Source organism: Scyliorhinus torazame, chromosome 19 (assembly GCF_047496885.1).
Source record: "Scyliorhinus torazame isolate Kashiwa2021f chromosome 19, sScyTor2.1, whole genome shotgun sequence".
Classification (NCBI taxonomy): Eukaryota; Metazoa; Chordata; class Chondrichthyes; order Carcharhiniformes; family Scyliorhinidae; genus Scyliorhinus; species Scyliorhinus torazame.
The window spans coordinates 55779988-55804616 of NC_092725.1; the positions used below are offsets into that span (position 1 = coordinate 55779988).

Genomic DNA, 24629 nt, shown 5'->3' on the forward strand with positions numbered 1-24629 from the left:
GCACATGGCTTTGACGAGACCGCATCTGGAATACTGTGCGCAGTTATGGTCTCCATATTTAAGGAAGGACATACTTGCATTGGCGTGGTACAGCGAAGGCTGACTCGATTGGTTCCTGGGGTGGTGGTGGTTTTCCGATGAAGAGAGGGAATTGGGCCTATATTCTCTGGAGTTTAGAAGAATGGTCTCAGCGAAGCTTATAAAATTCTGAAGCGGCTTGATGGGGTGGACACTGAGAGATTGTTTCCCCCAGACTGCAAAAACCTAGATATCGCCTCAGAATAAGGGGACAATCATTTAGGACTGAAATGGGAAGAATTGTTTCCACTCCAGGGATGTTGGCATTCTCTACCCCAGAGGGCTGTGGATTAACCATCATGGAAATATATTTAAGACTGGGGTGGACAGTCTCGCTCCAGGAAGGGACACGGGGAGCGTGTAAGTGGAGCTGGGCGAAGATCAGCCATGGTCTTGTTGAATGATAGCGGGCTGTCTGATCTATTTATACTCCTATTACTTAGGTTTTCAAATGCTTAATGAATAGTGAATTCAGATTTTACACAGGGCAGTGGTGAGACCACACCCGGGAGTACTGTGCACAGTATTGGTCTCCTTATTTATGGAAATGCATTGGAAGCAGTTCAGGGAAGCACCATTAGACTATTACCTGGAATGGGCAAGTTGTCTTATGAGGAGGTTAGACGGGCCAGGCTTGTATCCGCTGGCGTTTAGAGGAGTTAAGAGGTGACTTGGCTGAAACATATAAAATCCTGAGGGGATTGACAGGGTGGATGTGGAGAGGAAGTTGCCTCTGGTGAGGGAATCCAGAACTATGGGTCACTGTTTAAAAATCAGGGGCCGCTCATTTAAGACAGGGATGAGGAGATTTCTTTTTCTCTCTGAGGGTCGTGAGTCTCAGAAATTCTCTTCCTCAAAAGAAAACAGAGCCTCTGAAACGTTTTTAAAGCAGAGATAGATTCTTGATGAGCAAAGTTATTGGGGACAGGTAGGAATGAGGGTTGGAAGTTACAGTCACATCAGCCATGATCTTATTGAATGGCGGAGCAGGCTCGAAGGGCGGAGTGGCCAACTCTTGCGCCTAATTCGTATGTTGGTACATTTCTGGGTTACTGTGACTGTGGGCATGTGTGCGCGCGAATATGGATCCTCATATAACATGAGGTACAACTTGACGAGATACTGAGTACATCTTCTACTTTGACTAATGGTCTGTTTCAGTCTTATCCTTCAGAGAGAGAGACCCCCCCCCCACCCAAATCTGCACCATGTCTGGTAGTTTCCGCACCTGTAGACTCTCTGGGTGACATTTTATCAGGGGAGAATTTTAGTTAACGATGTTGAATTTTAGTTAATGATGTTGAACCAACTGCAGCTCTGAGCAGTAAGTTAAATATGCAGGATCGCAGTTTTTTAATATTTGGGACACGACATCTGATGTGTGTGTGTGTGTGTATACACTTGGTTTCTAATCTGTGGCTTCATTTAATGCCCAACTTGCTGTTCTACTCTCGCAGGGTGACTACAAAGCAGCACGTGAGTACTATGAGAAAGCCCTAGAGCTTGTACCAAATAGCAGGATTCTGCGGGAAAACCTTGGCAAACTGGACCGTCTGGAGAAGAGGTTGCATGGAGAAAGGAGGGATGAGCAGAGCCCGCCTGAGCCAAGCATGAGGTGACGGAGGAATGGCTTACTCTCTACTTTCACAGAGAAAGAGGGCAAAGTACTTTGTCCCTGTAGAGTCCTGGACGTCCAGACTGCCGAAACAATCTTTCTACTGTCAAGTAAAGCAGGAAATGTGGATCGTGAGGGTAGTTTGACGGCTGGAAGCTGTTGCGACTCATTTGCATTGCGATTGGGATTTGCAACTTTTCCATCCTCTTGGCTTCATTTATTGAACTCCTTCCTTCATTTGGTGATATCCAAAGTGACTAGAAGCAGCCACTGGCGAGGCCAAGTAACTGCAACCCCTACGGCCCACCTTAGCTCTTCCTGCAGTGATTGCACGAGGCAAGTTCTGACAAAACTTAATCATTCACCTCCATGCTTACCAAAAAGTAAAATTATTTACCAAATAGTCATGAACTAGTTACAGTAAAGAATTCCACAGTGTGGCTCTTCGCACCAGTCTATATCATAGAATCCCCACAGTGCTGAAGGAGGCCATTCAGCCCAGTGAGTCTGCACTGACCCTCTGAAAGAGCACTCAATCGAGGCCCACTCCCCCGCCTTATCCCCGTAACGTGACTTACACATCTTTGGGCACTAAGGGGGCAATTCAGCATTGCCAATCCACTTAACCTGCACATCTTTGGACTGTGGGAGGAAACCGGAGCACCCGGAGGAAACCTATGCAGACATGAGGAGAACGTGCAAATTCCACACAGTGACTCAAGGCCGGAATTGAATCCGAGACACTGCTGTTGTGAGGATGCAGTGCTAACCCGCTGTGCCACCATGCAAGCTAATCGATGAGAGGGTGTGACTTCCTACTCTTGGGGTAGGCTAACCTTACTGGACCTATGGGCATGTATGAAAATGAGTAGCATGCAGCATTGAAGCTTGTCACAAGTACAACCTTATTTACACGTCACTCGGTAAAATCACAATGTCGAGCGTGTCAATGATAATCACGATTGTTTCTTTTCTGGACAAGCCAACACGGTGGAGATGTTAGGAGTAAAACTCATCATCGAATAGTGGGGCAGACGTCAAGTCCATGGAAGCAGAAAGGGGCATGTTTCGTCTTCAGAGCCAAATGAGTGTAAATTGCAAAACTCGTAGGGTTTGCCTCCTGTGCAGGTTCTGTGAAGCTCTTACCTGTGGCCTGACGTGCGATTACCTGAGCACAATAGTCTTTGGACGACGAGGACAGCTGACTGTTCGAGTTATGGAACTGATTGAGTTTCCTGACACAGGAAGAGACCAGTTTAAGATCGATAGCAGGAACAAGTGAGTGTTGTATTTCCAAATAGGACACTGAAAGAGAAGACTCTGGAATCGTTGAGGAAATGATTGGATGTGGGGGAGTCATAAAGTGTTTCTAGATGAATGAGCAACGTGACGCTGACGAGTCTTTCTGCTCTGTCCATCTTGTGACAAATGAGGCAGTGGTCCTGATGATGCACTCTTGCAGTAGGGTACTGTTATTGGCCTCAGTACTCGTACTGATTCCACACACGTTAACTTACCATTTTGCGTTCTCTGTGACAAAACATGTGCACAGGAATATGAGTTCATATTTTAAAGAGAGAATTGACAACATCCTCATTCGTGGATTAAATTTCCCTCCAGGTACTTAAAATTAAAGGGAAAAAAATATGATTCATCAAGGCAGTGACATGGGGCGTCATTCTCCGCCGGCGGGAGTCTCCGTTTTGCCGGCGCCCGGGGGTTTCCCGACGGCGTGGGGCTGCCCCACAATAGGAAACCCCATTGACCGGCCGGTGTTACGGAGACTCCGCCGGCCGGTCGGGGCAGAAATGTGGCGGGGCGGGTAGGAGAATTTCGCCCAAGGTCAGTGTCTGGAGCTTCGGTAGCTTTGGACAAAATGAAAATGATTACCTTTTACTGTCCTCTGTTGAATCCGCTGGCACTTGGGTAGGATTTGTCCCTGATGGTCCTGGTGGACTAATGGTTGACCATTTCCTGCACTATGAATAACTGCAGATTTGGCAAGGATCTTGGAAGGCCCCAGTAGAACTGGCAAGGGGTCAATAGCTTCACGGGGGGGGGGGGAGCAGTGAAGGAAATTGTCAGAATTTTATTTTTAAAAGGGGTAAAGATCAATGCTGAAACTGATTTTTAAAATTTGTTTTCCAATTGAGGTCAATTTAGGGTGGCCAATCCATCTACCCTGCACACCTTGGGTTGTGGGGAGACCGATGAAAACACGGGGAGAATGTGCAAACTCCACACGGACATTGGCCCGGGGCCAGGATTGAACCTGGGTCCTCAGCACTGTGAGGCAGCACTGCTAACCACTGCGCCAACCCAAGATCAAATCTAATAGACTCCTTTCAACAGCGTTAGCAACATCCCGGACTGGATTCTCTGTCGGCGGGATCCTCTGCTTCGCTGGCAGCGCACTCACGCCCGCGGATTTCCCGACGCCGTGGGGTACCCACAATCGGAATCCCATTGGCCGGCTGCCGGGACGGAGGATCCCGCTGCCGACGTGGGGGGGACGCACCAGAAAACGGTGCAGACGGACAGAGAATTCCCCGCAACCCCTCTCCACCCATAATTAACGAGGGTTTGTTTCCCCATCTCACCAAGGTGCTGGCGATATAAAAATGAAGCTCTGCCATGATGTTACATAACTTCCATGGTCGCCGTCCTTCGCCTGTGAACGTCCCTTTTAAATCTGGCCTGCCCCTCTTGTCATTGGCCACGTTGGTGCAGCTTCATCGTGGCGCTGTGACACTGCGGAAATCCATTCCCAGAGAGGTGGGCCTCCTCATCCCTGCCACATCTGTGTCATCCCTCAGTGGCTCTCAACCAACCTGCCCATCCGGTTGCCCACGCCAACCCTCCCGCTGTGCCCGCTTCGCGCCACAGACTCCCCGCTCAGTCCTCTAAACCCACGCCAGTCATTCAGAAGTCAAATTGGGGCATTTGGACAAAAACACAAATCTGAAGAAATCATAACATTGTGATAAGATCAAAGTAGCAGTGCTTGAAACATTTGGCGGGCGAACAAATTAATATTGTCGGGTCATGCAAGGTTTAGATTTTTCATTTACTCTAAACGTGTGTTACCCATGATTTCTGCCATCCAAACTGCTGTTCTATTGCAAACATGTTTTTAAGTATCTCTATTTTTACATTAAATCTATAATTTATTTATGAATAATGAGCATTAAAGCTATAATATATGTCATTATTGCTATGTGTGGAAGGTGAAGTGTTGGCGTGCATTATATGCATTGTATGTACACTCAAGACTATTCATTATAAATGCAAAGATTATATAAAATTGAAGTGAGAAACGTAACAAAGCTTGGGATTTTAACGTAGTATTGTGTGACGGTTCTCTGGGCATGGGACTGGAAATGCTTGGTCTTATTTTGGGTGAAACCTGCTGTGTATGACAAAGACGAGGATGTTTTGCCTCCCAGTCACCTGGGCTTTTGTACCTGATTCACAGAGAATTTTACAGGAACTTGACTGTTTCTGTCCATCAACTGGGAGCGAGATACACTGTAATATGTTGGAAAGCTTGCACTTAAACCCATTGGGTGAAAAGGTTTTAGAAAATACAGTGATGAAAACACCACGCAAAGCTAAGGAATGTGTGATAGGGTTTTAGCTATGATCTAATTGAATGACGCAGAATCAATGGACTATATGGCCTATTCCTTTTCACGTTTTTACGTTCGTTCTGACTGTTTAACCATTGGACCCTATCCTACTGTTCAACCTCTGGACTCTTGCAATCATAGAATCCCTACAGTGCATAAGGAGGCCATTCGGCCAATCGGGTCTGCACTCCCCCTCCGAAAGAGCACCCTACCTGTAGAACCCAAATGGGAGGGACAACAGGAATACATGGTGGGGTAGAAATGAATGACTGTTTTTTACAGCATACACGGAATTGCGAAAACTACTACTCCTCTCCCTGAAGGGCCATACTCCCTGACCTGCACTCAGGTCCAGGAGTTTTATACACAGTAGTTCCTCCTTGTTAAGGGAAACCCCGCTCCCAATTACCAGGGGAGTTCATTCTCAGCTCTGTAAGGGGGAAATCGAATGGAGCACAGTCCTTGGCCCCAAGGGGGTTATAACACTACCTAGGCCCACTTGCCCGCTCCATCCCCGTAACCCTGGTACCTCACCTAACCTTTGAACACTAAGGGGCAATTTAGCATGGCCAATCCACCTAACCTACACATCTTTGTACTGAGAGAGGAAACCGGAGCATCCGGAGGAAGCCCACACAGACACTGGTACTATTTCACTGTGCAAAACCTGGATCCTTTCTCACAGCTGACAACAATTTACTGACATTTATTGATATACCACCAGATTTGAAAGAGACAAGGGATTGCACAGGGCATTCTATATGAACTGCTTTGACCTTGGTACATTGGTACAGTCCTGCATTTTCCGACACAGTTGTGTTTTATTGCATATTTTTAATTTACAAAGTGTTTGCCTTTAATCTCAAAAATGAATCTCGAACAGTGTAACAGTTCAGTTGTCTGTCTACCGCCATCGTGCGCCGATTTGAATGAAGGATAACTTCAGTTCCAAAGTTCTCATCTGATGTGCTGTGAAGGTTCATCATCATGCACCAATCTGTGGAATTGCTTTCTGGGGTTTTTTTTTCTCTCTGTCAAAATGGTATGCAGGTAGACACAAAACCTTTTTGTAGTTACGTTCATGCATATACAATGTCTTATGAATAAACACCAAAAGAAAAAGCAGTGAAATGCGCTCAGGAAGAGCCCGGCAAGTTGAATCATTTTAATTCAGCAAATTGGTATGAATTCAGTTGCATGTGTAATTATTAAAGTTTCCTCTCTGACATCACACATGTACATGACTGCTGTTAACCTTGTTCTAATGGTTTGCAAAATAGTAAAGCAGAGTAAAATCCTTGACACACACACTGGCTTTTTTTTTCTAAATAAAATGATGTCGGATCAACCTCTAAATCACTTTGTTTCAAGTTGAGACCGTGCTAACCCAGTGGGGGAGCTGAGTCCTTAGCTGGGTTAGACGAGTTAGCAAGGTCCAGATTCCGGCATGAAATCGATGGGCCGAATGGCCTCCTTCTGTGCCGCACAGGGCCAGTTCCCGGATCCATGGCGACCTCAGGACAGCCCCAAGGTGCTTTACAGCCATTTAAGTACTTTGTAGAATCATGGGAAATGCAGCAACAATTGGTGCAGAGCAAGGTTCCACAAACAGCAATGACAACAACATGTATCTATATGGTACATTGAACATAATAAAACTTGCCAAGGTGCTTCACAGGAATGTTGTGAAGCAAAATTTGACAATGAACCAAGATAAACAAATGGTCAACGAGAGAGCAATGAAGAGAGTTGAAAAGGTTATTTTGATAAATTTCTTAAAGGAGCAAAGTGAGGTGGAGAGGTGAAGTGTTTTATGGAGGAAGTTCTAGAGCTTAAGGCGGAGGCAGCTTAAGGCACGGCCACCGGACAATTAAAGTCGGGGATGCTCAATAGGCCAGAATTAGAGGAGCAGAGATATGGGGTTGGAGATTACAAAGGTCAAGGCCATAGTGAGGCTTAAAAACAAGGATGAGAATTTTAAAATTGAGGCGTGGCTTGATGTTAAGCCAGTGTAGGTTAGTGAACACAAATTGATGAATGGGACTTGACACAACAAAGGACTCGAGCTGTAGAGTTTTGAATGAGCCCCAGTATGAACAATTTTATGTACCAAACATGTATTTTACATGTAGCAATGCCTCAGGGGCTGCAGCGGTTCAAGAAGGCAGCTGGACCCCATCTTCACAAGGGCAACTTAGGGATGGGCAATAAATGCCGGCCTCGTCTGCGACACTTGCATCCTGTGAATGAATAATTTAAAAAACAGTTGCAGGATAAATGGGAGAACTCCAGTCCTCATTTCCAGAACAGCACCAGGGAATTCTTCATGTCCACCTGAGAGGGCAGATCGACCTAGGTTTAATGTCTCACCAGAAACATAGCACCTCTGACAGTGCAGTAATGACCCACTCAGTTTTGCTGACCTGGATTGTGCGCTCAAGTTCCTAGAGTGAGACTTGAATGCAAAATCTTCTGACTCGGGCAAGAACGGTACCACACTAAACTATGGCTGACACTTGTTAAATGCGGGCGCACACGCGAGCACTGTTTCCTTGGCACTCAGCTACGCTTTGAATGCATACATTACATCAATATTTTTCAAGCTTTTTTGCCCAGGATCCATTTTTACCAACCGGCTATCCTTCTGGACACACACTGCCCGAACTTTCACCATTTTCACTTACCTTGAATGTGACAGGTAAGTCTGCTTGGTCCTCACGATCTCACTTGCTTTGTTATTCAATGTCACATTTCTGATAATGACTTCCGCTGACGATCTAAGATCTCACAGCATCCGTTGAAAGAGGTTTGTCCTCGAACTTGCCTTGTCTTTGAAGTTTTGAGGGTTTTAAACTTTAATTTGCCAGTGCTTCACTGCATGTAACACACATGAACGTTAAATCCTAATTTGCATTGGCACAATTGGCAACCCACACCTCAAGTAATCATCTTTATGCTGCTTTGTTCCTGTTTTCAGCTTCTTTGTCATGGGTTACTCACCAGAGGCCCTGGAGTTCACACCAGCATTGCTGGCAGCTGTAAAATGGAGGATTCACTCTCGCGCCCAGAACATGTGACATCAGCGTACGGGGAGTGTGACCTGCTCTCTGCCACCGCTCCAGGCTGGAAGACTCCGGCGATTATATTTTTAAAATCGGCTCCTCAGCCAGCGCTGATGTCAGGAGGAGGCATTCTACCCCGCTGGGCTCTAGGACTGCTCACTGCTGAGGGGATATGCATGTGCGGAATGGCCAGCATGCTGAAAGCCGGTCGCGGACGACATTTTCAAAAGCCAGTTGCGCCATTGCACATTAAGTCCCGCAATTGGGAACACCGCGACAAATGGCCCTGCGATCGGGAAAGCCACAATGCATGGCCCCACCACCCTCCCGACACCCACCCGCTGGTCGCGAACCTGGGTTTGAAATAACTGCGATACGTCACTGTGAGCAGCAGAGAAGAGATTCGCAACTGTTGCTTAAGAAACCTTGTCTCACGCTTAGTTCCAAAGCCCATTTCTATAAGTCCTCGCACCCTCTAAACTGGAATGTGTCTGCACATCCGACCTCTGGACCATTGCAGCAAGCTTATATCTGGACCTCTGTAGCGAGCTTAGTAGTGGGGAGAGATCAGGTTGGATAAAAAATAATGTACTTGTAATTGGCCTCTTCGATGTAGCACTTGTTCTCTTGACTTTGGAAGGTGGTGGAGCCAACAAAGCATTGCCTTAATTTAGGTAACTAAACTAAATTGTAAATGTATAATCAATGAAGATCAACTGATTTACAGTGACACATGAAACATAATTATTTCTCAGAATATAGAAAATAAATGTTGCTTCCTCTGCGTTAACCTTTTAAAAAAAATAATTTTTGGGATATGGGCGATGCTGGTTAATGCTCATCCCTAATTGCCCTTGAACTCAGTGGTTTGCTAGGTCATTTCAGAGGGCAGATAAGAGTCAACCACATTGCTGTGGATCTGGAGTCACCTGTAGGCCAGACCAGGTAAGGATGGCAGATTTCCTTCCCCAAAGGACATCAGTGACCCAGATGGGTTTTAATGACAATTAACAATGGTTTCGTTATCATCGTTAGATTTATAATTCCAACTTTTATTGTATTCAGATTTCACCATCTGCCGTGGTGGAATTTGAACCCGGGTCCCCAGAGCATTACTCCTGGTCTCTGGATTACTAGTCCAGTGGCAATACCTGTACGGCAGTGTCTTCAAATTCCTTCAAATTGGACTTGAATGAAACGAGCGGGATTCCCTGCTCCGGGTCCACCCCGCTGTCCGCGAGGATGTAAAATTTGGCAATCAGCCAAATCTCCCATTCACTGCAGCAGGACTGGCGAATCCACCCAAGATCATCATATTTAGGGATGAACGGTCTGATGAAAGATCGCTGATGTGAAGAGTTAACTCTTCCTCTCTCTTCAAAGTTGATGTTGAGTGTATCCAAGATTTTTTTGTTTATGTTTCAGGTTAGAAGATAGTTATTTTTAAATTCATTTTGCAGGATATGGGCATCACTGGTTAGGCCCGCATTTATTGCCCATCCCTAGTTTCCCTTAAGGTGGGTGATGAGCTGTCTTCTTGAACTGCTGCTGTCCCCAAGGTGTAGGCACACCTAGACTGTTGTTAGAGTGGATTTTGACCCAGTGACAGTGAAGCGACACAATATATTTCCAAGTCAAGATGGTGAGTGACTTGGAGGGGAACCTCCAGGTGGTGGGGTTCCCAGGTATCTACTGTTCTTGTCTTTCTAAATGGTAGTGGTCGTGAGTTTTGAAGGTGGTGTCTACAGTGAGTTGCTACAGTGCATCTTGTAGGTGGTACACATGGCTGCTACTGTTCGTTGGTGATGGAGGAATTGAATGTGGAAGGGGTACAATTCAAGCGGGCTGCTTTGTTCTGGATGGTGTCAAGCTTCATGAGGATTGTTAGACCTGCACTCATCCAGGCTTGTATTTTGTAGATGATGGACAGGCCTTGGGGACTCAGGGAGTGGGTTACTCGCTGCAGGAGTCCTAGCTTCTGACCTGCTCTTACAGCCACAGTATTTATATGACTTGTCCAGTTCAGTTTCTGGTCAATGGTAATCCCCAGAATGTTGATAGTGGGGGATTCATGCCATTGAATGTTAGATCCTCTCTTGTTGGAGATGGTTATTGTCTGGCACTTGTGTGGCATGAATGTTACTTGTCACTTGTCAGCCCAAGCCTGGATATTGTGCAGTTCTTGCTGCATTTGGACATGGAGTGCATCAGTATCTGAGGAGTCGCAAATGGTGCTGAACATTGTGCAATCTTCAGTGAACATCCCCACTTCTTATCATGGAAGGAAGGTCATTGATGAAGCAACATAAAATGTTTGGGCCTAGGACAGTACCCTGAAAAAACACCTGCAGTGTTGGCCTGGAACTGAGATGTTTGTCCTCCAACCATCTACCTTTGTGTTAGGTATGACTCCAACCAGAATTCATATAAGGGTCTTCCCCCTGATTCCCATTGACTCCAGTTTTGCCAGGACTCCTTGGTGCCATACTCGGTCAAATACTGCCTTGATGCCAATCTCACCTCACCTCTGGAGTTCAGCTCTTTTGTCCAGGTCTGAACCAAGGCTGTAATGAGGTTAGGCAGACTTCCTGGGAGAGCAGAGCAGGTTATTGCTGACCAAGTGTTGCACGCTAGCACTGTTGGTGACGGTTCCATCGCTTTACTGATCGAGAGTAGGCGGATTTGTCCTGCTTTGTGTACAGGACATCCGTGTGCAATTGTCCACATTGCTGGGTAGATGCCAGTGTTGTTGTGTACTGGAACAGCCTGGCTGGGGGCCCCGACACAAGCCTTCAGTACGTACAGTTGCTGGAATAGTGTCACAGCCCATAGCCTTTGCAGTACTCCGGTGTTTACGCTGGTGTCGACACTGGGTTGGGATTTCGGAAATTCACGGCCCAAATCATTGCAACATTTTTTACCAAGTGATAGTTTAAACCCAATTTATGAACTCTGCTTCAGCAAAGGTTTGTGGTAGAGAATTACTTATTCTAACCAACCTTCCTGCAATTTAAAAAAATCATATACTTTCACTAATTCTTAAATCGAACCGCTGCCAGACCTTTTAGATTTTGTTAATGTTAAGTCTAAGTAGTTAGGGAAAACTGGCTTCAGTGCAGGAAAGCTGTACTAATCATCAACGTTAATGAAAGCAAAACTGTGATCATTCTAAACACAGGCATGCTCACAGTATACTGGAGCACAGGATGTAATGTTCCCATATTAATGTCTTCGCCCCGCAGTTAATTTAATGTGCCAAGGAACAGTTCTATGTCCAAAGAGGTAAGTCTTTTGTACACCGGCTTTTAATCCATGAATTACAAGAGAATAAATAATCACACCAAAGCTTTTCATGTGGTTAATAAGCAAATAAAAGCAAATTACTGCAGATGAGGGAATCTGAAACAAAAACAGAAAATACTGGACAATTGCAGCAGGACTGACAGCATCTGTGGAGAGAGAGGGGAGCTAACGTTTCGAATCTGGAGCGAACTGGAAATAAGGTCAGCTTTGTACTGTTGTGGGGTGGTGGAGCAGTGGGGCTGAATAGTGGGCCAGCGATGGATGGAGATTGACAAAGCTGTCGCGGACAGAAAGACATAAAGGGAATGTAGCTGGGGATGTTTAAGTTAAGAAGGGTGCTGACAGTGGCACGTAAAGAGATTAGAATGTGTTAATTCAGAACAATGGTGAGCTGTGTGTCAAAGGGCAACTAAGAACAGGGAACAGAAGTGGGGTGGGGGAAGGGGGGGCAATGGTGAGGGAAAAACAGATCAATGAATTTATAGAAATAAAAATGGGGTGAAGGAGGACGAGAGGCTCCACAGTCTGAACTTGTTGAACTCAAAGTTAAGTCCAGAAGGATGTGATTAATAAGATTTATTTGTTTGAACTGTAACTCAATTCTCTTACTGCTCAACTGCTAGCCCTATAATGCTCCAGCATTATCCAACAACAGGGTAATTTAGCACTACTGTCATACTATCACCCCAAAATGGCCAGCTTTTGATAATTGATAAATCTCTCATATTCACCCAGGAGGAGTTTTCTCCCGACTACAGTACAGAAATCTCCTTCCTATGATCATTTGGCATTGGCTTTCTTGGCTGAATTCTTCAGAATTCAGAGTGTCCAAATCACCTAACAGCACATCTTTCGGGACTTGTGGGAGGAAACTGGAGGAAACCCACGCAGACACGGGGCGAACGTGCAGACTCCGCACAGTCACCCAAGCCGAGAATCCGGGTCCCTGGTGCTGTGCAGCAACAGTGCTAACCACTGTGCTACCGCGCCGCCCTAAGACAAGCATAGATTGATTCTTGATTAATAACGGGATCAGGGGAGAAGGCAGGAGAATCGAAAGGAGAAACATGTCAGCCATGATGGAATAGCAGAGCAGACTCGATGAGCTGAATGGCCTAATTCGGTTCCTATGTCTAATGGTCTTTGAACTGTGGTGCAAGTGGGCTGAGTTGGCACTCTGCCAGATGGGAAAGCCCAAATTATTTCAAGCACTGATGTGTCTGTCTGAACTAATGGCGTTGCAACCTCTGAAAGTGCCTCACATCTCAGCAACCTATAGATGAAGGAAAAACTAGCAGTGTTGCCTCCACCTCTGCAATTTTCCCAAAAGCATGCTGGTTAAATGTCAGGCTGATAATTTCAATTTGCTTCCCCTGTAACCCCCCCACCCACCCCAATAATTGGTTACCTTCCACCAGGCTGCAGGTGTGACTCGAACAGGCGCCAAAATGTGGCGACGAGGGGCTTTTCACAGTACTTCATTTGAAGCCTACTTGGGACAATAAGCGATTTTCATTTCATTTCATTACCACCCGCTCTGCCATCCTTGTCTAACCATGTCTCATGCATTTACTTAATTGTTTAAATAAAAGTAAGCTAATATTAGGAGCTCCTTTAAAAAAATGTTACATTCCTTTTTTCTATCAGTTCCTTTCATTTATTCATTACTTCACACTTATTTATATCTGTCAGAAATTAATGAAAATTCGGAACCCTTCATTGTGAGTATCACTATTTGGTTAGTTTTAGCTAAATCCACAAGAGCTGATTAATTAAACATATCTTAATTAAATTATCTACTGGACTTAGTTAGAATATAGATAAATCCAATCTCCCCGTATCTGGGTGGGTCTCACCCCCAACTCAACCCAGAAATATGCAGGCTAGATGGATTGACCACGTTAATTTGCCCCATAATTGGGATTTTTTTAAAACAAATAATAAAAAAAATATATAGATAAATCACTTTGTTCTATTTCCTCAGGCTCCAACATTTTTCAGATTTTAAATATATTTCCACAGATTATCGCTGGGTCTGCAAATGCGTGCGGTGGTCGCTTCTGCGCCGGCGCCATGCAGCATGGCGGACCCACACAGCGGGCCGGCGCGGAAGAAGGTAGGGTCCCCCCAGATCGTGCGTGCCCGCCGATCGTTGGCCCCCGATCGCAGGCCTGGCCGTCGTGGAGGCCCCCCCCCCCCGGAGACTGATCCTCCCCGCCCCCCACCAGGATGGCTATCCCAGCCGCCACGCTAAGCTCCCGCCGGATGGAACCATATGTGAACCACGCCAGTGGGAACTCGTCCGGACGACCGCGGAGAATCGCCGCGGGGGTCTCTTTCAACGGCCCCTGACTGATGCCGTGTAGACCGCGCGTGCGCGACTGGCGCTGATTCTCCAGTCGCCGGAGAATCGCGTCCCGGCGTCGGACACGATCCCGTGTCTGAGGCCCCATTCTCCGCCCTCGCGCTGAACGCCATTTCGGCATGGAGAATCCCGGCCTATATCTCTCTTGTCCAGAGTTGTCAAGCCTCCAGGATTTTCCTGGTGGCTCCAGGGGTTAAAGACCAATCTCCAGTACTTCTGTGTGCAACCATGGAGAAAAAATAAATTTGCACATTAAATTCGATAGTTTTTTTTGTAACTTCCTTCGAACATTTCTCTTTACCAGATATAAAATTAGTGAAAATTGGGGGGGGAAAAGGCAGTTTGTCTGACATTCATGTATCAGCCAATTGGGTGTTTTGTTAAACTTTCCAATTAATGTGGGAAAGTGGTGTGCCACAAGGATGAATGTGTTGGCCAATTAATGGCTGGCATTGTGAAGGAATGCAGCTATAAATATGAAGGTCAGAGAGAATCCAGCTATAAATAAGGTGTTAGATGATTAAAAAGTGATTTTCCTCTGAAGTAGGGATTAAAAATTAAAAGCAGAGTTCATCTGCTGTACAAAGGTTTGAAAATTTATAAACATGCGTGGGTGTAATTGTTCGTTCAAGGACTACAATATCCAATGGCATATCCTCTAACATGAGGCAATTCTGAAGAAAAAACCCAGTAACTCACATTTATGTCACCTCAGCAAGGCATTGTTAAATTGTAAGATACCACAGTCTAACAATGAATAATCTTATGAAAACCCCAAAATGACGTGTCAGCTGAATCCTGGAAACTGGCTGTTGCTGTTGCAATGAAGTGACCACTGTCTGCACCTTCTAACTGGAATTGTTGTTTGCAAATAGCCCCAGTTGTAAATCAACTCGCGTTCTATAAGACTGCACCATGTGGCAAGAATAAACAGTTTAAATGGTTAACTAAGAAGACTTATTAACCATTAAAAGGTGGAAAGGTACCAAGTCAGAGCGATAAAAAGCAGCATTTAAATTACCGACAGTTAACAGTAAAAGGAGAAAGCTTAACTTTAACAATTGAACAGACTTCTCACAGCTCCACTGGGATGACACGGCCAAAATGAAGAAGTGATTATCCTAAAACATGGATAACAGGCTAGAAAAAAATGGCTCCTCAAAATCTTTATTTTATACCTAAAAGATGTTGTAAGTGCACCTTAGCCAAGTTGTTAGAAATAGTACTGGTCCATAATTTGTCAATAATGAGGTAAGAGCTAACCCCATTGGTTTTAGCTACAGATGCACATTGTCTTAACCTGAAAGCAATGGCTTCTCTTAACATATATCTCTTATCTTGAAGTAGCCTAAGTGTCGAATAATAATTGGTTAACATGACTGTCTACTAATTTATAATTGGGGTCCTAACACCAGCAAGCATCTCCAGATATTTTCACAAAAAACATTGCTGAAACAAAAGTTTTTTAAAAAGATCCACCCAAGTACTTTATACAAAAATAATGCGGGTTTACTGATCATCAGAATTAATCTCCATAAATTAACCGGCACCAATCATGACCTGACACAAGGAAAATCCCAGTGAGAACAGTCAGTCCAAAGTCACCTGTTCTCCCAAACCTGCTGCACTTTTAAAAAAAAAATTAAAACACAGGATGTTCAGTCTCCAAAATCTGCTGTCCTTCTGTGAAGATGCTGTTCCAATAGCCAGGGTGACAAGGGACCGCTTCATGGGTGTCAGAAGCCTTTCAGTGAAATGTTCCAAAATGGTGTCCGTGACCTGCAGGTACATGCCTGACATGAGGTGCACCATTTTCCCTCATGCATTAGCATCTGTGGGCCTAACATCCGCTGACAGTACAGAGAACAGGCAGATTAAGACACCATAGGTTTTGACACTAGCATTGTCATTTTAGACCGAGCTCCGCCATTTTACTTGTATAGTAATTGTGGCCGGAATTCTCCGATTGTCCGGATTCACTTTTTCTGCTGGCAATGCACCCCGCTAATGGGTTTCGCAGTGATGTAGGGTGGTTTCAATGGAAAATCTCATTGACAAGCAGCGGGAGGATAGCATCCTGCCACCAGTGAACAGCGCGCGGCCAAGTAACACGCGACATAGACTTTACAGTGCAGAAGGAGGCTATTTGACCCATCGAGTCCGCACCAGAAAGACCAACCTACCTAATCCCACACCTCCACCCTATCCCCACAACCCAGTAACCCCACCTAACCTTTTTGAACACTATGGGCAATTTAGTATGGCCAATCCACCTAACCTGCACATCTTTGGACTGTGGGAGGAAACCGGAGCACCTGGAGGAAACCCACGCAGACACGGGGAGAATGTGCAGACTCCGCAGAGACAGTGACTGTGATGAACGGTTATTGTATTACTGTACCCTTATCATCATGCAAGGTCCCCTTTAAGACTGGGCTTGGAACCCTGGGGGACTCCGCCTCTGGCTCCGCCCACCTGGGAGTCGTATTGCTGGCGGCACCCAGTAAGCACTCGTATCGGCACCAGGCTAGTTCTTAGCTTATTAAAGCCTTCTTTACCGTTTTACTCTCTAGCGTCGTTATTGAGGGTACAACAATTTAATAAGCTAAACTACATCAGGATGGACGCAGGCTTAAAACCAGAGAAGCTCAATCTGGAAACACGGACGCCGGAGGCAAAGGAAATTTTTTAATACTGGGTCCGATGCTTCAAGGCCTACCTGGACTCCTCAGAGACTCCCATCCTGGGGCCACGCAAGCTGCGCCTATGCCACGCCCAGGTGAGTCTCAGAATCTCCGCCACGCTTGAAAAGACGACTACCTACGAAGAGGCGGTCGAGATACTATGCAAGCGGTTTGTCAAACCCATCAACGAGGTACATGCCTGGCATCTGCTCTCTACCTGCCGGTAGTGCTCAGGGAAACGCTAGACGAATTCGTAGAAAAACTCACCGCACAGCCAGGTGATTTGTTATGTTCTCGGTGTAACATAAGCGGCTTCCTTGTGGTGCACTTGACAAAGGAAGGTTCAGACGTGGAGATAACTTCAACACATTTATTAAACTATTTACACTTCTATTACTCGGGTTCGACACTACTGCTAATCCTACTATAGCTACCCAGACTGACTAACCAGTTCCTGCAATCCACGTGGTGGGTGTAATATTGAATCAACCCTGTGTCTGTACTCATTGACTGTCTCCACTGGAAGAGGCAGATCATGTGTATGGTGTCCTTTATATATGGGTTGGTGTAATGCCCTCTTGTGGTCGTGTCACCTCTGTGTGTATCGTGAATGTCCATTGGTCATGTCCTATCTAACTGATCAATTGGTTGATTGCGTGTGTGTGATGTCTCTTCTGCTCCCTCTAGTGTCTAGCTAGCCTACATGCATTTACATTGATGCACATCACCACACCAGGAACTGTGACCATCAGGATGTGACGGGGGAAATCCATATGAACCTACACATCAGAGACGCTTTCGTGTCCAGCATCCGCTCGACCTACATCCGGCAGAGACTACTCGAAAATGGGGCAAAAGACCTCCAGGACACGCTAACGCTCACCACATCACTGGAAGTGGCACGACATAATTTAGGCACCTACCCCGCGGACCCCGCGAGCCCCCCTCGACATCCCCAGACTCGGCCACGTTACGGGCTTGCGCCGTGTGGCGACCTGTGCAGACCGGGGGCACACCATGCTATTTCTGTGGGCAGGGCCAGCACCCACGCCCACACTGCCCAGCCCGCTATGCCATCTGCAGCAACTGCGTGGAGAAGGGGCATTTTGCGACGGTCTGCCTGGCCAGGCCCAAGGGCCAGAAACACAAAGATTAGCAGGCCCAAAAATCAGGCTCACAGGCCCGCAGGCCTCGCAACGCGGCTGCGCAGCGACGTGACACGCCCCCTTCTGATGCATCATCTGCCTCGTGCAAATCATGGGGGCGGCCATCTTGGCGGGGGCCATCTTCTCAACCCGACACGTGTGACCGACGGCGGCGGCCATTTTACGAATCCGACCCGGCTGAGGACTCGGACTACCTGCAACTGGGAGCGATCACCCTCGACCAAACGCGGCCAAAACACCTGCAGAACTTTATGATGCAGGTCCAGGTCAACGGGCGCGACACTCCATGCCTTTTCGACTCCGGGAGCACGGAGAGCTTTTTCCACCCTGAAACGGTAAGGCGCACCCATCCCATGTCCCAAACCATAGCCCTCACATCCGGGTGCCACTCGGTCCAAATCAAGGGGTATTGTATTGCGGATCTCTCGATCCAGGGCGCCGAATACACTAATTTCAAACTGTATATTCTCCCTCACCTCTGTGCCCCCCTGCTGCTCGGACTGGATTTCCAGTGCAGCCACCGAAGCCTGACACTGAAGTTCGGCGGACCCATGCCCCCTCTCACGGTATGCAGCCTTGTGACACTGAAAGTCGCACCCCTCTCTCTATTTGCGAACCTCATCCCCGACTGTAAGCCCGTCGCCACCAGGAGCCGGCGGTACAGTGCCCAAAATATGACTTTTATCAAGTCAGACGTCCAGCGTTTACTGGGAGAGGGGGTCATCGAGACTAGCAACAGCCCCTGGAGAGCACAAGTGGTGGTAGTCCGGTCTGGGGAAAAGAAACGGATGGGCGTGGGTTATAGCCAGACCATAAACCGATTCACGCAGTTTGATGCGTACCCCCTTCCTCGCATCGCGGAAATGGTAAATCGGATTGCCCAATACTGTGTATTTTCCACGGTCGTTCTCAAATTCGCCTACCACCAGCTCCCTATCTGACCGAAAGACCGCCCCTATACTGCCTTCGAAGCAGCCGGCCGGCTCTTCCACTTCCTCAGGGTCCCCTTTGGCGTCACAAATGGGGTCTCCGTCTTCCAGAGGTCGATGGACCAAATGGTGGACCAGTACGGCTTGCGGGCTACATACCTGTACTTGGACAACGCCACCATCTGCGCCATGATCAGCAGGACCATGATGCGAACCTCGAAATGTTCCTCCAGACCGCCCGAGCCCTCAACCTGACCTATAACAAGGAAAAATGCGTTTTCCACACAACCCGGCTAGCCATCCTCGGCTATGTCATGGAAAACGGTGTCCTAAGTCCCGACCCCTCCCCCGCAGCCTCAAGGCCGTCAAACTGTGCTTGGGGCTTTTCTCCTATTACGCCCAGTGGATCCCCAAATATGTGGACAAAGCCCGCCCACTCATAAAGACTACGATATTTCCCCTGTCGGCTGAGGCCCGATCGGCCTTCAGCCGCATCAAGGCCGACATCATCAAGGCCGCTATGCACGCGGTGGACAAAACTATCCCTTTCCAGGTAGAGAGCGATGCGTCAGACATCACCCTGACTGCTACCCTCAACCAGGAAGGCAGACCAGTAGCGTTCTTCTCCCGAACCCTCACCGCCTCCGAGGTTCGACACTCTGCAGTTGAGAAGGAGGCACAAGCCATTGTGGAGGCTGTGCGGCACTGGAGACACTACCTAGCTGGTAGGAAGTTCACCCTTGTCACCAACCAACGGTCGGTCGTCTTCATGTTTGATAACGCACAACGGGGCAAAATAAAAAACGATAAAATTTTGAGGTGGAGGATCGAACTCTCCACCTATGCGTACGATATCAAGTACCGTCCAGTGGAGCTCAACGAGCCCCCAGATGCCCTGCCCAGTAGCACGTGCGCCAATGCGCAGGAGGATGGCCTGCAAGCCAACCACAATGACCTCTGTCACCTGGGGGTTACCAGGCTCGTCCACTTTATCAAGCCCCACAACCTACCTTACTCAACCGAGGAGGTCAAGGCCATGACCAGGGCTTGCCACATCTGCGCGGAGTGCAAACCGCACTTCTACCGGCCAGACAAGGCTCGCCTCGTGAAGGCCTCGGGGTTCTTTGAGCGACTAAGTGTGGACTTCAAGGGCCCCCTCCCGTCCACCAACCGCAATTCCTACTTCCTCACCATCATCGATGAGTTCTCCTGCTTCCCATTTGCCGTCCCCTGTCCCGACATGACCTCGGCCACCGTGATAAAGGCACTGTACAGCATCTTCACCCTGTTTGGTTTCCCCGCTTATATCCACAGCGACCGGGGTACATCGTTCATGAGCGATGAGCTGCGTCAGTATCTGCTCAGCCAAGGCATTGCCTCGAGCAGAATGACCAGTTAAAACCCAAGGGGAAACGGGCAGATGGAGAGGGAGAACGCGACAGTTTGGAAGGCTGTCCTTCTGGCCCTACAGTCGAGAAGTCTCCCAACTACCCGCTGGCAGGAGGTCCTGCCCGATGCCCTACACTCCATTAGGTCACTCCACTGCACGGCCACAAATGAGACCCCTCACAACCGCTTGTTTGTCTTCCCTAGGAAGTTCACCTCCGGGGTCTCGCTTCCACCTTGGCTGACGGCTCCGGGACCTGTTCTTCTCCGGAGGCACTCGAGCAGCCATAAAACGGACCCCCTGGTCGAGAGGGTCTGATTACTACATGCGAACCCCAATACGCCTATGTCGAGTACCCCGACGGCAGACAAGATACGGTTTCCCTCCGGGATCTGGCACCTGCTGGTTCCCTTCGCGGCTCCCCTGTAGGATCTGGCACCCACTACTCCTTCCCCCCCTCCCCTCCCCGGTCCCACTCCCCGTCGGTGGACACCGACCGACCGCGCCCCCTAGCGCTCCCCCTCTACACCACCCCGCTGGCGCCGGCCCCGCTACTCCCAGCCCCAGCTATTTCCCCTGCGCCCCGATCCCCTACCCCGACTTGGACCAAGGCTCCGACCACCGTGCTCCCGGACGTACCTCAACTAAGACGTCCGTGTCCGCCACACCACCGCCCGAGCTGAGGAGGTCGATGAGGACGATCAGGCCGCCGAAAAGAATGGACTTATGATTCCACTTCACCCCCGCCAGACTTTGTTTTTTTAAACAGGGGGTGAATGTGATGAACGATTATTGTATTACTGTACCCTTATCATCATGCAAGGTGATGTCCCCTTTAAGACAGGGCTTGGAACCCTGGGGGACTCCACCTCCAGCTCCGCCCACCTGGGAGTCGTACATAAGGAACCGCCTTGCAGGTGGCCCCCAGTAAGCACCCGTATCGGCACCAGGCTAGTTCTTAGCTTATTAAAGCCTTCTTCAACGTTTTACTCTAGCGTCGTTATTGAGGGTACAACAGTGACCCAAGCTAGGAATCGAACCTAGGATCCTGGAGCTGAGAAGTAACTGTGCTAACCACTATGCTGCCGTACTACCATGACTAGGGGTCCAGAGAATCCCATCCTATGTGTTTACTGGTATGCTGGTAGTAGGCATCGCTTGGGGATTCACTTGAGCACATTTAAAGAGACGCTTATTGAGACTGTGGTCTGGTTGAACTAGGAGGCGTACGCTTGCAATGTTTCACTCTGTAAATAAATATAATAGTATGCAAAGATTGGCTCCAGTTCTATCCTTCACCAATTTCTTCTTGTAATAGAACAAAGAAGGCTTGCTTAAAAGTAAAGGTTGGAAAACTACTGTGGGAAATGGCAGAAAGGTAGTGTAAATTGTTGGGTGATGATAACTTTCCAACATTCTCGGAGTCTGAACCATGGGATTAGTGGAAAAATGATGTGGATGTGTGTACATGGATTATGTCCCTATTAAACATGAAACAAGGCATGCCCTTGGCCTGATGTCACCTTCTACCAGAAGTAAGATCAGAAATAAAATATTTTGTGAGCTAGATTCCTATCCGTTGGATACTGATGAAGGATTAGATCTTCTATTAGAGCAGCTGGGTGAGGTTTGCAAGCAAGATGGTCTATTGAATGACTTTGATGGATTTCAAAAAGAGTTGAATTGTTCACCGAGGAATCAAGGATTGTATAAAAGACTGAACAAAATTGAATTTAGAGAGCCCTGGATCAGTCCTAGTATTTAAATTGCTGGATTATGCTAAAGTATTTCATGTGGCCAGGTTCCTGATTCGACCTGGTGTTCAGTTCTTGGACAGGCAGACACCGTTGGATCGACTGTCTGCTGCCTTGGGGGGAAAAAAGCCTGGGAAAACAGTCATTAGGGTTAGGGTTAGTGCAGCTAAGCAGACAAAATGAGGATGAAAGAACCTTTAGCGGATTCCGTTATTACAGCAGAAGACGGAATTGGAACAGTAATAACAGGATTATCCAAGGAAATGGTTAATGGGGGCTTCAGGTGCGGCTTAAATGAATCATTATGTAATGAATAGCCCAATGCGGAACAGCGGGTTCCTTGAACTGACACATGGCACAGAGATCTCTGAGGCAGAAAATGAAGGTAATAATCAATCCAAACAAATTGTACTAGCCACAGTTGAGTTTTCGTCCTGCGATGAATGTGTTAGTCACTGACTCGACATTATGTTCAGGAGTAAGGACAAAAAGGTGATTTTCACCAAAGGCATGGAGAAATGAACACAGTCACAGGCTGGGTGTCTGACTTATAATGAAGGGACATTTTGCCAATGATGAGTTCAAAGACATGTCTGAAAGCACGAACAACATGGTCATGAGTATTGCAGCTTGAAGCCCTTTCAGCAATGGACTCTGTGATAGGAATCACAGTTTGATGAGCACTGCGTGGCCATGGTAATAATGGTTTACCTTGTACTGGAGTGCGGACTCAGGATAGCATTAAAATCTCAGCTGGTCAACCAGCCTGCCAGCTGACAACTGCCATAATGTGAGTTGTTCATGCAAAGAAATCACTTCTGATGGATTAAGAGAGCGGAATTTTCCTCTTTCTTTCCAGAGTGAGGTGGGAAAAGTGATGTTCGGGCCACTAGCCCCAACAGAGACCTTCTCCGCCACATTGTTAGGAACTTAGAGAAAATAAATCCAAGGTGCGGATCCCATGATGCCACCCTGATGGGTGGGCTCCAGTTGTGCCCTTCCCGCCATCAATTTAGTTTTTCAAAGATCGGGTGGCCATTTGTAAAGGCCGTCCCGGTACACTTAAGTGAAAATAGAAGATCCCCCCCCCCCCCATCCTGTACTCCACACTCCCGCTCACCCACGCTGCGAACTGCACCCTACCACTGCTGAGTCACCCCCCCCCCCCACTGTCACTGCCCACTGGCACAACTCGGGCACAGCCAGGGGGCAGAGCCGGTGAAAGTGCCCAGGTAATGCCCAGGCACGACCGTCCCGTCCCCGAGGGAGGCAGAAGGTGCACGCTGTGGGAGACCAGTAACAATGGATGATGCAACAACGTCACTGGTCTGGAGAGAATTGCATCACACCTTTACATTGGAGTGAAACGCAATTTGGTCCTCCCACGGGATGTTCTACTCCCGTCGGCATTCACGCCCAATAAGAACGGGAGTCAGAAACCCCAGTCTCTTCACTGTCGCTAAGTCAAATCGTGGCACTCCCCCTCTAACAGCACTGTGGGTGTACCTACACCACAGGGACTGCAGCAGTTCAGAAGGCAACTCACCACTACCTTCTCAAGGGATGGACAATAAATGCTGGCAAAGCCAGAGACGCCCACATTAATTTTAAAAGATTGTTTTATGGACAAAATCCACATTTGCCTCCTGCGCTGTGTGATCGTCCACCTGTCCTTGAAGATATTACAATTAGTGCCATTTTTTCTGAACAATTAAATATTTCACATCTCGAGCACCCCTCCCCACCCTCACCCTCCTCAACACGGCCTCCGCAACAGTTTCTGAAAATCTGGATGCCCACTTTGCCTTTCCACATGTTTTACCAGGTCAGATTTACTTATAGACGGGTCCCCAACCACTGCCCCAGCTGCACTGCGATTCTCCTTTGAAAGGTGCAGGTAAGTTTTAAGTAGCGCAAGTTATTAACAACGTTAGGGTCCCTTTCGATGCATGTAGCATGGGAGTGTTGGCTGCATGCAGCAGTCATTAAAATAAGCCGGAGATTAATATGCTGCCTGCAATCCACTCGACACGTGGAATTAATCGGGCCTCCTGATTCCCACATCTCTTTTTGGGGACGAACCCAGTTACCCCAAAGAATGTACAGCAAATAATCTCACAGCTTCGGGGTATCGCAAAGCGCTCTATATTCAATGAAATCTTCCGAGGTTCAGTCGCTGATGCAGGAAACGCAGCAGGCATTTTTGCACACAGCAAGATCCCACAGACAGCAATGAAAGAAAGACACTCCGTTTTGCCGCTGTTAGTTAAGGCATAACTTACAGCCAAGAAAACAGGGAGAACTCCTCTGCTCTTCTTCAAACAGGGCCACAGGGTATTTTTTGTCTTCTGGAGAGAGCAGATCAGGCCTTGGGTTCACAGTCTCGTCTGAACTGCAGCACCATGTCAGTGCAGAGCTCCCTGGGTGATCCACTGAAGATTCAGCATCGATTTTCTGTTCAAGGTTCAACTCTTTGTTGAACTTTAATCCATGATCCACTTCCACTGAGTTGCGAGTGCTCCCAAATCAACCCCAGTTGACAACTAAGTGAAGTTACACACAATAACGTCTTCACAATAAAGCTGAAAGTTTATCCAGTTCCGTCTCATTGGTGAGTCTCCTGTAGCTTAGTCAAGTCTGATCAAAGCAAATTTCAG

General features: G+C 47.5%; 1 protein-coding gene and 1 long non-coding RNA gene across 3 annotated transcripts in view; one reads left to right on the forward strand and one right to left on the reverse strand.

Moving 5' to 3' along the window:
- tmtc1 (transmembrane O-mannosyltransferase targeting cadherins 1) overlaps positions 1-6630 on the forward strand; it is a 229031-nt gene extending 222401 nt beyond the window's left edge. For both annotated transcript variants that reach the window (XM_072484310.1, XM_072484311.1), the window contains one exon: positions 1536-6630. In XM_072484310.1, coding sequence (XP_072340411.1) covers positions 1536-1697 — 162 coding nt within the window. In that variant the 3' untranslated portion in view covers positions 1698-6630. The remainder of the gene's footprint in view (positions 1-1535) is intronic.
- On the reverse strand, positions 6486-24629 carry LOC140396144 (uncharacterized). Its single transcript, XR_011936467.1, has 2 exons — positions 24255-24629; positions 6486-7562 (listed from the first exon to the last, which is right to left on the reverse strand). It is a non-coding gene; the product is annotated as an uncharacterized lncRNA (long non-coding RNA).